Source organism: Anolis sagrei, chromosome 5, assembly GCF_037176765.1.
Source record: "Anolis sagrei isolate rAnoSag1 chromosome 5, rAnoSag1.mat, whole genome shotgun sequence".
Taxonomy (NCBI): domain Eukaryota; kingdom Metazoa; phylum Chordata; class Lepidosauria; order Squamata; family Dactyloidae; genus Anolis; species Anolis sagrei.
In genome coordinates, this window is record NC_090025.1 from 3,740,182 (window position 1) to 3,756,844 (window position 16,663).

The 16,663-nt window shown below is 49.3% G+C and overlaps 1 protein-coding gene across 1 annotated transcript; it reads left to right on the forward strand.

Annotated features, from left to right (window-relative positions):
* Positions 1-2,067: 2,067 nt before the first annotated feature.
* On the forward strand, positions 2,068-16,609 carry DOK1 (docking protein 1). The gene is made up of 5 exons (XM_067468451.1): positions 2,068-2,255; positions 6,229-6,534; positions 10,555-10,654; positions 10,774-10,946; positions 15,455-16,609. The coding sequence occupies exons 1-5, from the start codon at positions 2,187-2,189 to the stop codon at positions 16,472-16,474; spliced, it is 1,668 nt and encodes a 555-aa protein (XP_067324552.1). The 5' UTR covers positions 2,068-2,186; the 3' UTR covers positions 16,475-16,609.
* The last annotated feature ends 54 nt before the right edge of the window (positions 16,610-16,663 follow it).

The window sequence follows — 16,663 nt, forward strand, 5'->3', positions numbered from 1 at the left end:
TTTGCTGATCCCTCTTTGTCTTTTGCACTTTCATAGAATCATAGAATCAAAGAGTTCGAAGAGACCTCCTGGGCCATCCAGTCCAACCCCATTCTGCCAAGAAGCAGGAATATTGCATTCAAATCACCCCTGACAGATGGCCATCCAGCCTCTGTTTAAAAGCTTCCAAAGAAGGAGCCTCCACCACACTCCCTCCGGGGCAGAGAGTTCCACTGCTGAACGGCTCTCACAGTCAGCAGTTCACTACTATTGGAGAATTGCAAAAACTGCAAAACAAACCTCTATACAATTATTATTATTATTATTATTATTATTATTATACTCAACAGGTTCCTGGACCATCTGAACAGCATCCACCCAAACATCCAGTTCACTATGGAAAAAGAAAATGAAGGAAGACTGCCTTTCCTAGATGTCCTAGTCATCCGCAAACCAGATCAACAATTGGGTCACACTGTCTACAGAAAACCCACACACACAGATAGATATCTACATAAAAACTCCAACCATCACCCAAGTCAAAAAAGAAGCACCATCAAAGCCTTGGCAGACCGTGCCAAAAGAATCTGCGAAGCCCACCTCCTCCAAGAGGAACAGAACCACCTCAACTGGGCTCTCCAGGCCAATGGAGACTCCACCTCAGACATCAGAAGAGCGGCAAGACAACCGAGAAGAAGCCACGAGAGTCAAGATGAAGATCCACCCAGAGGAAAAGTGTTCCTGCCAGACATCAAGGGAACCACTGACCACAGAGGGAAGCTGATGAGGAAACACAACATACAAACAATCTACAAACCCACCAAGAAAATCCAACCAATGCTCCGTTCAGCAAAGGACAAGAGGGATCCTCTCACTTCTGCAGGAGTCTACCGTGTACCATGCAGCTGTGGACAAGTCTCCATCGGGACTACCAAACGCAGCAGCATTGCAGACTAGGTCAACCAGAGAAGTCAGCCATAGCAGAGCACCTGAGGAACCAGCCTGGACACAGCAGATTGAGAACACAGAAATGCTGGACCACTCTCACAACCACCATGCCAGGCTATACAGAGAAGCCATTGAAATCCACAAAAAGCATGTGGACAATTTCAACAGAAAGGAGGAAACCATGAAAATGAACAAAATCTGGCTACCAGTATTAAAAAACTCTAAAATTACAACAGCAAAACAGCAGAGAGGAAACAACCAGGCACATCTTAACACCTCTCAACAAAAGGTTTTCCCAGGCTCAGGCAGGCCTTCACATGGTAATGAAGGTAATCAGCTGAAACATTCACACCTAGCTCCAGCAGAGAAGAGCTCTTTGCCCCACCCCAGCCATTCCACAGATATCTAAACCCATTTTCCTAGTTCCAACAGACCTCACACCTCTGAGGATGCTTGCCATAGATGCAGGTGAAACGTCAGGAGAGAATGCCTCTAGAACATGGCCCTATAGCCTGAAAAAACCTACAACAACCCAGAGATTCTGGCCATGAAAAGCCTTCGACAATACATTATTATTATTATTATTATTATTATTATTATTATTATTATTATCCCAATCTGATGGCCATTCTTGTGCTTTCCATATTTGCTGGATTATGCCATGCAGCACCTATGAAACATAAATAAGAGCATATATACAAAGAACCCCATTGGCTGGCGAGTGCCCACTGGTGGGCAGCCTTCATAATTGCAAAAGCTCCCTCCAAAAAAGTTCTTCCTGCGCATGCGCCACAACTACCCCCCCCGCCCCCCCAAATACCTGTCCTCACCTGCCAAGCTTCCTTTTCTTGGAGGGAGGGGTGGGTTTTCCCCTCGTTAAGCTCAGGCACTAAAGCAACTTGGGCCCTCCCTATCTCCCTCCCTCCAGGTGTTTTGGACTCCAACTCCCACCATTCCTAACAGCCTACCGGCTGTTAGGAATGGTGGGAGTTGGAGTCCAAAACACCTGGAGGGAGGGCCCAGGCTTGCACCAAAGCGTCCCAGGCACTCTGCACATGCCCAGAGGCGCCCTGTGTGTGTGTGTGTCCAGTGACGCGCCTGGAGGGAGGGGGGGAGGAAGCCCCTCCCCTTCCGAAGAGGCTCTCTGGGGCGGGGCGGCTCCTGCTTCCGATTCCACCCGCGGGAGTGGCTGGTGTGGCTGCTACAGTGTGTCTGTCTTCCCGGTGCCTTGCTCGCTCTCTCTCTCTCTCTCTCCGGATATGGACCCCCCGGTGAAAGCCGGGACCCTCCTGGTCCAGCAAACGGCGGGACTCCGCCTGGGCGCCAAGGTCAGAGGAAGAGGAAGGAGGAGGAGGAAGAGTTGGGGAAAAGTTAGGAAAGTTTGGAGTTAGGAGAGTTAGGAGAGGGGGAGGAGGAAGACCTAGAGGTGCTTTCTGCCAAACTTAGGGAGAGGAAAGGGAGGAGGAGGAAGGAGAAGAGGAAAAGGAGGAGGAAGAGGAAGAGTTGGGGAAGTTTTGTGCTCAAGTTAGGGAGAGGAAGAGGAGGAGGAAGAGGAAGAGCTGGAGGTGTTTTCTGCCAAACTTAGGGAGAGGAAATAGAGGAGGAGGAAGAGTTGGGGAAGTTTTGTGCCCAAGTTAGGGAGGGGAAGAGGAGGAGAAAGGAAAAGGAGGAGGAAGAGCTGGAGGTGTTTTCTGCCAAACTTAGGGAGAGGAAATGGAGGAGGAGGAGGAAGAGGAAAAGGAGGAGGAAGAGTTGGGGAAGTTTGGTGCCCAAGTTAGGGAGGGGAAGAGGAGGAGAAAGGAAAAGGAGGAGGAAGAGCTGGAGGTGTTTTCTGCCAAACTTAGGGAGAGGAAATGGAGGAGGAGGAGGAAGAGGAAAAGGAGGAGGAAGAGTTGGGGAAGTTTGGTGCCCAAGTTAGGGAGGGGAAGAGGAGGAGAAAGGAAAAGGAGGAGGAAGAGCTGGAGGTGTTTTCTGCCAAACTTAGGGAGAGGAAATGGAGGAGGAGGAGGAAGAGGAAAAGGAGGAGGAAGAGTTGGGGAAGTTTGGTGCCCAAGTTAGGGAGGGGAAGAGGAGGAGAAAGGAAAAGGAGGAGGAAGAGCTGGAGGTGTTTTCTGCCAAACTTAGGGAGAGGAAATGGAGGAGGAGGAGGAAGAGGAAAAGGAGGAGGAAGAGTTGGGGAAGTTTGGTGCCCAAGTTAGGGAGGGGAAGAGGAGGAGAAAGGAAAAGGAGGAGGAAGAGCTGGAGGTGTTTTCTGCCAAACTTAGGGAGAGGAAATGGAGGAGGAGGAGGAAGAGGAAAAGGAGGAGGAAGAGTTGGGGAAGTTTGGTGCCCAAGTTAGGGAGGGGAAGAGGAGGAGAAAGGAAAAGGAGGAGGAAGAGCTGGAGGTGTTTTCTGCCAAACTTAGGGAGAGGAAATGGAGGAGGAGGAGGAAGAGGAAAAGGAGGAGGAAGAGTTGGGGAAGTTTGGTGCCCAAGTTAGGGAGGGGAAGAGGAGGAGAAAGGAAAAGGAGGAGGAAGAGCTGGAGGTGTTTTCTGCCAAACTTAGGGAGAGGAAATGGAGGAGGAGGAGGAAGAGGAAAAGGAGGAGGAAGAGTTGGGGAAGTTTGGTGCTCAAGTTAGGAAGAGGAGGAGGAAGAGGAAAAGGAAGAGTTGGGGAAGTTTGGTGCTCAAGTTAGGAAGAGGAGGAGGAGGAGAAAGAGGAAAAGGAAGAGTTGGGGAAGTTTGGTGCTCAAGTTAGGAAGAGGAGGAGGAGGAGAAAGAGGAAAAGGAAGAGTTGGGGAAGTTTGGTGCTCAAGTTAGGAAGAGGAGGAAGAAGAGGAAAAGGTGGAGGAAGACCTAGAGGTGTTTTCTGCCAAACTTAGGGAGAGGAAAGGGAGGAGGAAGAAGAAGAGGAAAAGGAGGAGGAAGAGTTGGGAAGTTTGGTGCCCAAGTTAGGAGAGGAGGAGGAGGAAGGGGAGGAGGAAGACCTAGAGGTGCTTTCTGCCAAACTTAGGGAGAGGAAAGGGAGGAGGAGGGAGGAGAAGAGGAAAAGGAAGAGTTGGGGAAGTTTGGTGCCCAAGTTAGAGGAGGAGGAGGAGGAGGAAGACCTAGAGGTGCTTTCTGCCAAACTTAGGGAGAGGAAAGGGAGAAGAGGAAAAGGAGGAGGAAGAGTTGGGGAAGTTTGGTGCCCAAGTTAGGGAGAGGAGGAAGAAGGGGAGGAAAGGGAGGAGAAAGCGTTGGGAAAGTTTTCGGATAAAGTTAGGAAGAGTGAGAGGAGGAAGAAGGAGAGGGAGGAAGAGGAGGAGGAAGAGTTGGGGAAGTTTTCTTCTGCTGTTAGGAAGAAGAGGAGAAAGGAGGGGAGGAAGAGAAGGAGGAGAAAGAGCTGGAGGTGTTTCCTTCCAAACTTAGGGAGAGGAGGCAGAAGAAGAAAAGGAGGAAGAGTTGAGGAAGTTTTCTTCTGATGATAGGAAGAAGAGCAGAAAGGAGGGGAGGAGGAGGAAGAGCTGGAGGTGTTTCCTGCCAAATTTAGGAAGAGGAAAGGGAGGAGGAAGGGTTGGGGAATTTTTATCCCAAAGTTAGGGAGAGGAAGAAGAAGAGGAGGAGGAGGAAGAGTTGGGGAAGTTTTGTGCCCAAGTTAGGGAGAGGAGGAGGAGGAAGAAGAGGAGGAAGAGGAAGAGCTGGAGGTGTTTTCTACCAGACTTAGGGAGATGAAAGGAAGGAGGAAAGGGAGGAAATGTTTGGGAAGTTTTTTGCTAAAGTGAGGAAGAGGATGGAGGAAGAGGAGGAAAAGTTAGGGAAGTTTTGTGCCAAAGTTAGGGCAAGAAGGAGGAGGAAGAAGAAGAGGAAGAGGAAGAGGAGGAAAAACTGGAGGTGTTTTCTGCCAAACTTAGGGAGAGAAAAGGGAGGAATATGGGGAGGAAAGGGAGAAAGCATTGGGGAAGTTTTCTGCTAAAGTTAGGAAAAGTGAGAGGAGGAAGAAGGAGAAGAAGTGGAGGAGGAAGAGCTGGGGAAGCTTTATGCCCAAGTTAGAGAGAGGAAGAGAAAGAAGGAGAGGAGGAAGAATTGGGGAAGTTTTCTGCTAAAGTTGGGAAGAGGAGGAAGAGGAAGAAGTACAGAAAGAGGAAGGAGGGGATGAAGAGGCGGATGAGGAGAGGAAGTTCTAATCTGAATTTTGCCAAAGTTGGGGAGAGGAGGAGGAGGAGGAAGAGCTGGAGGTGTTTCCTGCCAAATTTAGGGAGAGGAGGAGGAGGAACAAGAAGAGGAAGGAGAGGAAGAGCTGGGGAATTTTTATGCCGGAGTTAGGGAGAGGAGGAAGGGGAGAAAGAGGAGAGCTGGAGGTGTTTCCTGTCAAACTTAGGGAGAGGAGGAGGAGGAGGAGGAAGAGTTAAGGAAGTTTTCTTCTGAAGTTAGAAAGAGGAGGAAGAAGAGGAGAAGGGGGGGGGGAGAAGAGGAGGAGGAAGAGTTGTAGGTGTTTTCTGCCAAACTTAGGGAGAGGAGGAGGAGTGGGAAGAGTTGGGGAAGATTTCTGCTGAAGTTAGGAAGAGGAGGAAGAAGAGGAGGGGGGGGGAGAAGAGTAGGAGGAAGAGCTGTAGGTGTTTTCTGCCAAACTTAGGGAGAGGAGGAGGAGGAAGAATAGGAAGAGTTGGGGAAGATTTCTGCTGAAGCTAGGAAGAGGAGGAAAAAGAGGAGAAAGAGAAGGAAGAGGAAGAAAAAGAGAAGAAAGAGAAGGAAGAGGAAGGCACTGCCCCTCCCATTTCCTGAGCCCTTTCAGATGGGGGAGTGTCTTTGTGTTTATATGCAGGATGCGCCTCTTCTGCCTCTCCAAGGGAATTTTTTGTGGACTTTCCCTTCTCCTTCTCCTGCTGGGCTCAGGGCCTTTTCTGTGGCAGCCCCATCTCCTTAGATTTCCAGAAATACAGAACAACCTCAGGGGTCAACACCACAAAGACCCCTACATCTCAATGACACAACCCAAGTCTCAAGTGCTCAATGAGAAACAGTTTAGTTAGCATTAGAGTAGCCTCAGGGTTTCCCTTCCATTTAGTATCCTATTTATATTTTGGATGCTCTGCTTATTTTTGGGGGAACTTTTCCCTAACAGTGCCCCCATCCCATATCTGCACATTCTTTATTATAAATAGGTTATCTTAAAATGGCATTGGCTCTTTGGGCCGCAGCATCACACCATTGGCCCATGTTGAGCTTGTGCTAAGACTCCTAGGTCCCTTTCGCACAGGTATTGTTTCCCATACGATGAATGTCATTTTTTCCTGCCTAAAGGCAGTCCTTCCCACTCCCATTGAAACCTTTTTTTGTCCCACAGCGCTGGAAGAAGAGCTGGTGCGCCCTCTTCCCGGCTAGTGCGCACGGTGTGGCTCGCTTGGAGCTCTTCGACTGCAAGGAGGGCTCTCTGGGGATGGGGGCTGACCCCCGGACGGCCACCAAGCGGCCTGAGAAGAAGACCGTGCGTCTGGCCGAATGCGTGAGTGTGGCCCCCGCCCCCGAGTGCAGCCCCAAGGAGGGAATGACCGCCTTCCGCCTGGAGACCAGCCAGCGCGTCTATCTCTTGGCCGCCGAAGCCCAGGAAGCAGCCGGGTGGGTGGCCCGCCTCTGCGAGATCGCATTCCCGGTGAGTGAGTGGGGGCCCCTTTTGAGCCTCCTTGATAGTAGTAGTAGTAGTAGTAATAATAATAATAATAATAATAATAATAATAATACCAACAATAGATCCCATCCTCAGCTGCTGCAAGAAGATCACGTTCACGCAGACAGACTCCAAACAGAGGCACAACACCCTTGCTCAGATGATTCATTGGAACTTGTGCCACAAAGACCATTTGCCTGCGACAAAGAACTGGTAGGATCACAAGCCGGAAAAAGTTACAGAAAATGAACATGTCAAGATACTCTGGGACTTCTGAATTCAGACAGACAGAGTTTTGGAGCATAATACTCCTGACCTCACAATCGTGTCAAAAAACAAAGTATGGATTGTCAGTGTTGCAATCCCAGGTGACAGCAGGATTGAAGAGAAATAACTGGAAAAGATGATACGATATGAAGATTTAAAGATCGAACTGCAAAGACTCTGGCACAAACCAGTAAAGGTGGTCCTAGTGGTGATCGGCATACTGGGTGCAGCGCCTAAAGACCTTGGCCTGCACTTAAACACAATCAGAGCTGACAAGATTACCATCTGCCAGCTGCAAAAGGCCACCTTACTAGGATCTGCACGCATTATTCGCCGATACATCACACAGTCCTAGACACTTAGGAAGTGTCCGACATGCGATCCAATACAACAGCCAGCAGAGTGTCTGCTGTGGACTCATCTTGTTGTGTTTCAAGTATTATTATTATTATTATTAATAATAATAATAATAATATTTTTTCACCGCCAAATACAGGCAGTCCCCAAGTTATGACCAAGATAGGTTCTGGGTTGCTGTAAGTTTTTCAGGCTCTATGGCCATGTTCTAGTAGCATTCTCTCCTGATGTTTTGCCTGCATCTGTAGCTAATGGCATCTTCAGAGCTTCTGTTAGCAGTGAGGCAAGTGGAGTGGATATATCTGGAAAGTAAGGTTCCAAGGCACGTAGCTCCTGCAGGGAATTTTCTCAGGGGAAGTTGGTATCACCAGTGGAAGCGAACGAGCAGTGCCAGTCGTCAGTAGCTCATCGACTGGCATTGTGCTGAAGGTCCGAAATGGGTGTCCTCATTCCTTTTCCCTCCAAGTGTGAAATTCATGCTGTACAAAGGTTATCTGTAAAGTAAGGCTACAAGGAATGTAGCTCTTGCAGGTAATTTTTACAGGGGAAGTTGACATCTCTGCTGTGTAGCAGGAAGCCAGTGGAAGCGAACAAGCAGTGCCAGTCAGTAGCTCATCGACTCGCATTGTGCTGAAGGTTCGAGATGGGTGTCCTCATTCCGTTTCCCTCCAAGTGTGAAATTCATGCTGTAAAAAAGTTATCTGGAAAGTAAAGCTACAAAGAATGTAGCTCTTGCAGGTAATTTTCACAGGGGAAGTTGGTATCTCTGCTGTGTAGCAGGAAGCCAGCGGAAGCAAACGAGCAGTGCCAGTCGCCAGTAGCTCATCAACTGGCATTGTGCTGAAGGTCTGAGATGAGTGTCCTCATTCCGTTTCACTCCAAGTGTGAAGTTTGTGCTATAATACGCTACCTAAATGCTAAGGACATGAATGCTAGTGCGATTCCTCGGGAAACGTTTCAGTTTATGGAGAGGATGTAATGTCAAGACAGCATGTGACAAAATGGGTATGGAATATATTGTGAGACCATGATGAGACCTCATGGGCCATCCAGTCCAACCCCCTGCCAAGAAGCAGAAATATTGCATTCAAATCTACCTGACAGATGACCATCCAGCCTCTGTTTAAAAGCTTCCAAAGAAGGAGCCTCCACCACACTCTGGGGCAGAGAGTTCCACTGCTGAACGGCTCTCACAGTCAGGAAGTTCTTCCTCATGTTCAGGTGGAATCTCCTTTAATGGACTGAGTTGCCATGAAGCTGCAAAGTCAATCAGTTAGGGTATCTGCACAGAGGTAGCCTTGCCTCTGTTGTCTGGAGGCACTCTCTGTTTGGGAGGTGTCCACTGGCACTTCAGTGTTTGCTGTCTGGAGTTCCCCTGTTTCTGAGTGGTGTTCATTATTTACTTTCTTGATTTGGGTGTTTTTGAATACTAGGAGCCAGATTTTGTTCCTTTTTATGGTTTCCTCCTTTCTGTTGAAATTGTCCATGTGCATCTTGTGGCTTTCAATGGCTTTTCTGTGTTGTCTTTACATAATAATTGTCAGAGAGGTCCAGCATTTCCGTGTTCTCAGATAATATGCTGCGTCCCGGTTGGTTCATCAAGGGTTCTGCTACAGCTGACTTCTCTGATTGGATTATGTCACACCTCAGGATAGATTCACCTTGCTCAGAACACCACACACACCAAGGCTGTAAGTTTTGTAGTTTATTAAAGAAAGTCGAAAACACAAAAGTAAACTTGCTAGAGTTCAATAGTCAAACAGGGTCTTAAATGCAAAGGCAGAGTTTCCAAAGTCCAAAGGCCAATAACATGAAGCATAATCCATAAGCATTGATCAAACAAGATTCCATGGAAGCATGACAGAGTCCCAAGAAGCCATGATCCACATCAAAGTCCCAAGAAGCCAAAAGCATTGCCCAAAAGCCCAGGCAATCCAGAGAAGTTATCAGGGTGTTCGCTGAAGTTGCACTGACAAAAGGTTGCCTTCAATCAGCTCACTAAATATACTTTCTCAGCATGAAAGTATTCTGGGTTGTTGTAGGTTTTTTTGGGGCTATATGGCCATGTTCTAAAGGCATTCCCTCCTGACGTTTCACCTGCCTCTATGGCAGGCATCCTCAGAGGTAGTGAGGTCTGTTGGAACCAGGAAAAAGGGTTTATATATCTGTGGAATGACCAGGGTGGGACAAAGGAGCTAGGTGTGAATGTTTCAACTGACCACCTTGATTAGCATATAATAGCCTGACAGTGCCTGGAGCAATCTTTTGTTGAGAGGTGATTAGATGTCCTTGTTTGTTTCCTCTCTGTTGTTGTGCTGTTGCAATTTTAGAGTTTTTTAATACTGGTAGCCAGATTTTGTTCATTTTCATGGTTTCCTCCTTTCTGTTGAAATTGTCCACATGCTTGTGGATTTCAATGGCTTCTCTGTGTAGCCTGACATGGTGGTTGTGAGAGTGGTCCAGCATTTCTGTGTTCTCCAATAATATGCTGTGTCCAGGTTGGTTCATCAGGTGCTCTGCTATGGCTGACACACTTTGTGGCCCTATTTCTTAAGGTTGGCTCTGCATCTCGTGGTGCCAGAGCGCAGTCTGTTCAGCGCCTTCCAAGTCGCCCAGTTTTCTGTGTGCCCGGGGGAGTCTCTCATTGGGTATCAGCCAGGGATTGAGGTTCTGGGTTTCAGCCTGCCACTTTTGGACTCTTGCTTGCTGGGGTGTTCCAGCAAGTGTCTCTGTAGATCTTAGAAAACTATTTCTCGATTTAAGTCATTGACGTGCTGGCTGATACCCAAATAGGGATGGGCTGGAGATGTCTCTGACTATTTGCTGCTACTTCCCGGCGGATGTCAGGTGGTGCAATACCGGCTAAGCAGTGTAATTTCTCCAGTGGTGTAGGGCGCAGACACCCCGTGATAATGCGGCATGTCTCATTAAGAGCCACATCCACTGTTTGAGTGTGGTGAGATGTGTTCCACACTGGGCATGCATACTCAGCAGCAGAGTAGCATAGCACAAGGGCAGATGTCTTCACTATGTCTGGTTGTGATCCCCAGGTTGTGCCAGTCAGCTTTCGTATGATATTGTTTCTAGCGCCAAGTTCTCAACTATGAGTCATTTGTAAGGTGGGTTCCCTCTAGTGGAGTCTCCTTCCCCAGAAGCTGTTGTTGTTGTTATTGTTGTTATATTTATATTTATATTTATATTTGCTGAGGTGTTCCAGGGTGGATAGCCCTGAAGGTCTCTCTCAAATCTAGGATTCTATGATTCTGCCTTGGGAAACTGTCTGCTCTCGGCTTTGGCCGGAAGAGGTGGGTGCCCTATTGCCTGGGAAATGACCCCTCCCCAAATCCCGCACTCACTCCCCCCTCCCTCATCTCATTGCAGCAGCAGAACCCAGGCCAAGGGTCCCAGCTGGCAGCCAACCAGGCCGGAGAGCCGCCGTGGGAGATGGCCACAAATTCCATATATTACTCCCAAGACGAAGGTAGGAAGGGCTTGGCACTGGGAGTGGAGCAGCCATGAAACAACAGGCCTGCAAGGTGGGAGTGGGCTCCGTGGGGTGGCTGCTCCTTGCACAGATGTGACTTTCTTCTGTGGCTACAGTGAGCGAGTTCTGGGTGACGGCACAGAAGACGGAAGCGGCCGAACGCTGCGGGCTGCACGGACGCTACCTGCTGAAGGCCCCCCGGGACGGGCTCCTCCTTGTTGACCCCTGCTCCGGCCAGACCCTCTACTCCTGGCCCTACCGCCTCCTCCGCAGATACGGACGGGACAAGGTGAGCTCCTTGTGGGGATGGAGTTGTGTCTTTGTGTGTGCATGGAGGGAGACGAGGTCAGGTTGGCAAGCACAAACATGTCCAGAGAAGGCAGTCAAAATGATTACGGGTTTGGAAGCCAACCCCTTGGAGGAGCAGGTTAGGGGGCTGGGCAGGTTTGGCTTGGAGAAGAGAAAGCGGAGAGGGGCCAGGTGTAGGACCTTAGGTTTTATATAGCAATATTAAATGATCACTCACAAGCCGGTTTTGCTTGGAAATGAATATATTGCTTGTATCTCTGCAGAAAGGAAAGACACTACTGACTTTTTCCCACCACCACTTCCTTTTATACACTTTTCCTGCCCATCTCCCCCCTCTTGGAACCTCAACAGGCAACTTGCCCGCTCCTCAATGCAACATCCCCTCAACTATTGAAACATGGCTATCCTGGTGTCAGGAGTCATAGCCATGTTTCAATAGTTGAGGGGATGTTGCATTGAGGAGCGGGCAAGTTGCCGAAATACTAGGACACTGAGCAATGAATGGCAATTGCAGGAAGAAGTCCCACCTCAACTTCAGAAGGAATCTCATAGCAGGGGAATCCACTCCTTCTCTGGAGGTTTTTCAACAGAGGCTTGGATGGCAATCTGTTGGGAAGGCTTGTGTGTTGTCACGCGCTGGGCCTATAGCAATTGGCTTTTGAACAGGACATGCTCTTTGTGTGCCCAGTGGGAAGCCGGGGTGCTTCAGCTGAGAGGCCCTAAGGATTTTCCTATACAAAGTCTTTAGAAGCTTGAAAAGTTGGAAGAGACCTCCTGGGCCATCATTCAGTCCAACCCCATTCTGCCAAGAAGCAGGAATATTGCATTCAAATCACCCCTGACAGATGGCCATCCAGCCTCTGTTTAAAAGCTTCCAAAGAAGGAGCCTCCACCACACTCTGGGGCACAGAGTTCCACTGCTGAACGGCTCTCACAGTCCTTCCTCATGTTCAGATGGAATCTCCTCTCTTGTAGTTTGAAGCCATTGCTCCCTTGCATCCTAGTCTCCATGGAAGCAGAAAGGAAGCTTGCTCCCTCCTCCCTGTGGCTTCCTCTCACATATTTATACATGGCTATCACATCTCCTCTCAGCCTTCTCTTCTTCAGCTCCTTAAGCCGCTCCTCATAGGGCTTGTTCTCCAGATCCTTGATCATTTAAGTCGCCCTCCTCTGGACACATTCCAGCTTGTCAATATCTCTCTTCAATTGTGGTGCCCAGAATTGGACACAATATTCAATGGGACATCTGTTGAAATATTCAAATATGGCTGACCCAGCTTCCTAAGCTGATCCTGGGCTTTGCTTCCAGATCTTTGACCACTTTGGTGGCCCTTCTCTGGACACCTTCCACCTTGTCCATCTCCTCTTTGAATTGCTTTGTCCAGAACTGGGCACAGGGTTCTTATTCCAGGTAAAGAGGCCTCACCACGACAGAATTGTGTGTCGCACACTAGAGCAAAAATGTCTCTGATCTTAAACACAACACCAACTTTGTAAAATCAGCTTGTTGTAAAATATATGTGGGCAAAGCAGTAAAAAAAATAGCAAAACAGTAAAAGTCCAATATTGTCCATAAGCTTCAAAGGAAAACAAGATCCATGAGTACATAGGAATCTATGAAGCAAGGCACTTGAAACCATGAACCAAAACAACAGGAAAATCCTATAGGCCAGTGGTTCTCAACCAGGGAGTCGGGACCCCGAAGGGGGTCGTGACGGGGTGTCAGAGGGGTTGCCAAAGACCATCAGAAAGCACAGTATTTTCTGTTAGTCATGGGGTTCTGTATGGGAACTCTGGCCAAATTCTATCATTGGTGGGGTTCAGAATACTCTTTAATTGTAGGTGAACTATACATCCCAGCAACTACAACTGCCAAATGTCAAGGTGTATTTCCCCCAAACTCTACTAGTGTTCACATTTGGGCATATTGAGTATTTGTGCCAAGTTTGGTCCAGTTACACGATTGTTTGAGTCCACAGTGCTCTCAGAATGTAGGTGAAGTACAACTCCAAAACTCAAGGTCAGTGCCCACCAAACCCTTCCAGTATTTTCTCTTGATAATGGGAGTTCTGTGTGCCATGTTTGGTTCAATTCCTCCATTGGTGGAGTTCAGAATGGTCTTTGATTTAGGTGAACTATAAAACCCAGCAACTACAACTCCCAAATGACAAAATCAATCCCCCCCCCAACCCCACCAGTATTCAAATTTGGGCGTATCAGGTATGTGTGCCAAAATTGGTCCAGTGAATGTAAATACATCCTGCGTCTCAGATATTCATATGACGATCCATAACAGTTGCAAAATTACAGTTATGCAGTAGCAATGGAAATAATGTTATGGTTGGGGGTCACCACCACGTGAGGAACTGTATTAAGGGGTCGCAGCATTGAGAACCACTGCTATAGGCAAAACGTAGACTTGGCAAAAACTTGATACATGAAACTCAGAGCACTTGAAAGCAAGACCGTGATAAAATAACAGCGTTGACTAGACTGAGATGACTCTCTCATATGAATAATTATAAACCTTTTTTGAGATCTCAAAACTGAAAGGAAAGCATTCTTCTTGACTTTCCCCCCAGATAAAGGTTTGTTATCTTTCTTTGGCTGTAGATGAAGTGATCACCTCAGACTCTCCTGACTGTGAGAGCCGTTCAGCAGTGGAACTCTCTGCCCTGAAGTGAGGTGGAAGCTCCTTCTTTGGAAGCTTTTAAACAGAGGCTGGGTGGCCATCTGTCAGGGGTGCTTTGAATGCAATATTCCTGCTTCTTGGCAGAATGGGGTTGGACTGGATGGCCCATGAGGTCTCTTCCAACTCTATGATTCTATGACTCTGAAAGCTCTGCCTCTGTTTACGAAAACTTCTCTTTCTGTCCAAGGTTTCACTATCCTCTTCCTCATTAACTCCTGCACCTGGCAAACCAATCTCAGGTTTAATTTCAGACAGTTACTCTGAGACAAGCGGTGGAAGGTCTCTCCCAGGAATGTGGCCTTGTGAATCTTCCTGAGCCAGCTCAGGCCTCTCTTCTGATCTTAACTCAGGCCCAAGCAAGCCCTCATAGAATCATAGAATCAAAGAGTTGGAAGAGACCTCCTGGGCCATCATCCAGTCCAACCCCATTCTGCCAAGAAGCAGGAATATTGCATTCAAATCACCCCTGACAAATGGCCATCCAGCCTCTGCTTAAAAGCTTCCAAAGAAGGAGCCTCCACCACACTCCGGGGCAGAGAGTTCCACTGCTGAACGGCTCTCACAGTCATAGAATCATAGAATCAAAGAGTTGGAAGAGACCTCCTGGGCCATCATCCAGTCCAACCCCATTCTGCCAAGAAGCAGGAATATTGCATTCAAAGCACCCCTGACAGATGACCATCCAGCCTCTGTTTAAAAGCTTCCAAAGACTGAGCCTCCACCACACTCCGGGGCAGAGAGTTCCACTGCTGAACGGCTGTCACAGTCAGGAAGTTCAGACGGAATCTCCTCTCTTGTAGTTTGAAGTCATTGCATTGCATCCTAGTCTCCAAGGAAGCAGAAAACAAGCTTGCTCCATTCTCCCTGTGGCTTCCTCTCACATATTTATGCATGGCTATCATATCTCCTCTCCGCCTTCTCTTCTTCAGGCTAAACATGCCCAGCTCCTTAAGCCGCTCCTCATAGGGATTGTTTTCCAGACCCTGGATCATTTTAGTCGCCCTCCTCTGGACACATTCCAGCTTAGAGTCAATATCTCTCTTGAATTGTGGTGCCCAGAATTGGACACAATATTCCAGGTGTGGTCTAACCAAGGCGGAATAGAGCATGGGGAGCATTACTTCCTTAGATCTAGACACTATGCTCCTCTTGATGCAGGCCAAAATCCCATTGGCTTTTTTTGCCGCCACATCACATTCCTGGCTCATGTTTAACTTGTTGTCCACGAGGACTCCAAGATCTTTTCCACACGTACTGCTCTCGAGCCAGGCCTCATCGTCCCCCATTCTGTCTCTTTTCATTTCATTTTTTTCTGCCAAAATGGAGTATCTTGCATTTGTCACTGTTGAATTTCATTTTGTTAGTTTTGGCCCATCATCTCTCTAATTTGTCAAGATCGTTTTGAATCCTGCTCCTGTCCTCTGGAGTCTTGGCTATCCCTCCCAGTTTGGTGTCGTCTGCAAACTTGATGATCATGCCTTCTGGCCCTTCATCTAAGTCATTAATAAAGATGTCCATTAATAAAGAAACCTTTCTGTCCAAGGTTTCACTGTCCTCTTCTTCACTGACTCTGGCACCTGACAAATCAATCCCAGGTTCATTTTCAGACAGTTGCTCTGAGACAAGCGGTGAAAGGTCTCTCCCAGGAATGTGGCCTTGTGAATCTTCCTGAGCCAGCTCAGGATTCTCTTCTGAACTTAACTCAAGCCCAAGCAAAATTCAACATGAACATCAGACACAATCACAGGCTGAACAGGCTGACATACAACATTGTGTATCTTCTTCCTTCTGCGCAGGTGATGTTCTCCTTTGAGGCAGGCCGGCGCTGCGAGTCAGGTCCTGGCAACTTCACCTTCGAGACGGCTCAGGGCAACGAGATCTTCCGCCTGGTGGAAGCCGCCATCCAGTCACAGAAGGCCCAAGCGGAGGAGAACCGGCGTAGCGCGGCCTCCACGGACTCGGTTGAGGGTCCTTCGGCACTGGGCCACCTCCACTCTGCCCTGACCACCTCTCTGAGCCTGGACGGGGAGGGTCAGCGGAGGGAGGGGGGTCTGCCACGGAGCGCCTTAATGGGTAATACCAGTTCTGTCTCAGTTGCACCAGAGAAGGGCAACGAGGGGTCCAGGACCACCCCAAAGGGACAAGCCTTGCGAGACTCTGCGGCCCGCTGCCCACTCCCCAGGCTGCCTGGCCCCCCACTGACGCCCCCCCAGGAAGAGCCCTCCATCGCCAGCGTGTACTCGGAGCCCCTGGACGTGGTGAGGGGTTCCCTCTCTGGGCCGGACCCCTTGTACGCCGACCCCGTGGACAGCCGCGTCCAGCCGCCAAGCCCCGAAGGACGCTTCTACGAGCAGGTGGGGCACATCTATGATGAACCGGAGGGGCGGGGGCCGCAACCGCTCCCCGCCCCCAGCGCAACTACCGCCATCTACGATGAGGCCCGTCTCCCCTCCGAAGCGTGGAGGACCCAGGGTTTGGAGAGCCCCGCCGGATATGAGCTGCCCTACCTGCCCGGCACCGGGGAGTACGCCGTGCCCGCCTTCCAGCAGAAGGGCAGGCTCCCCAAGGCCCCCAAGCCTTGCCCCATGGCCAAGCCCCCCCGCGGGCACAGGAGCCCCTCCCAGCCGGGCGGCCCCCAGAAGGAAAGTAACCACAATAACAACAGCAACAACAGTGGTGGCAACCAGCCCAGCGAACCTGTCTACAGCCAGGTGAGGAAGCCCCTCCGCGGTGCCCGACCTCCCGGGCAGGAGGAGCAGTCGGTGGACAAGAGCCGCCCGGCCTCCGCCGTATACGAGGACCTGGGGGAGATATGACCCCCATTCCCCCCCCCCCCCCCACACACACACACCATTCTCCTGCCTTGTGTTTCCTGCACATGCACAGAGAGCGCTCACAAAGCTATTTTTCTAGAGAGTTTTATTTTGCTATTAAAGTTTTTTGCCATTTTAGCGATGCTGATTGTGCCAGGGTGGGGGTGCTGGTATTTGGTTTGGGGGGTCAAT

What these genes read in the sequence shown, in the direction of transcription:
- DOK1 (XM_067468451.1), top strand. Translation starts at nt 2,187, where the DNA reads ATGGACCCCCCGGTGAAAGCCGGGACCCTCCTGGTCCAGCAAACGGCG. An exon ending in ATATTACTCCCAAGACGAAG is followed by an intron (nt 10,655 to 10,773) that starts GTAGGAAGGGCT and finishes CTGTGGCTACAG; the next exon opens with TGAGCGAGTTCTGGGTGACG. An exon ending in GCAGATACGGACGGGACAAG is followed by an intron (nt 10,947 to 15,454) that starts GTGAGCTCCTTG and finishes CCTTCTGCGCAG; the next exon opens with GTGATGTTCTCCTTTGAGGC.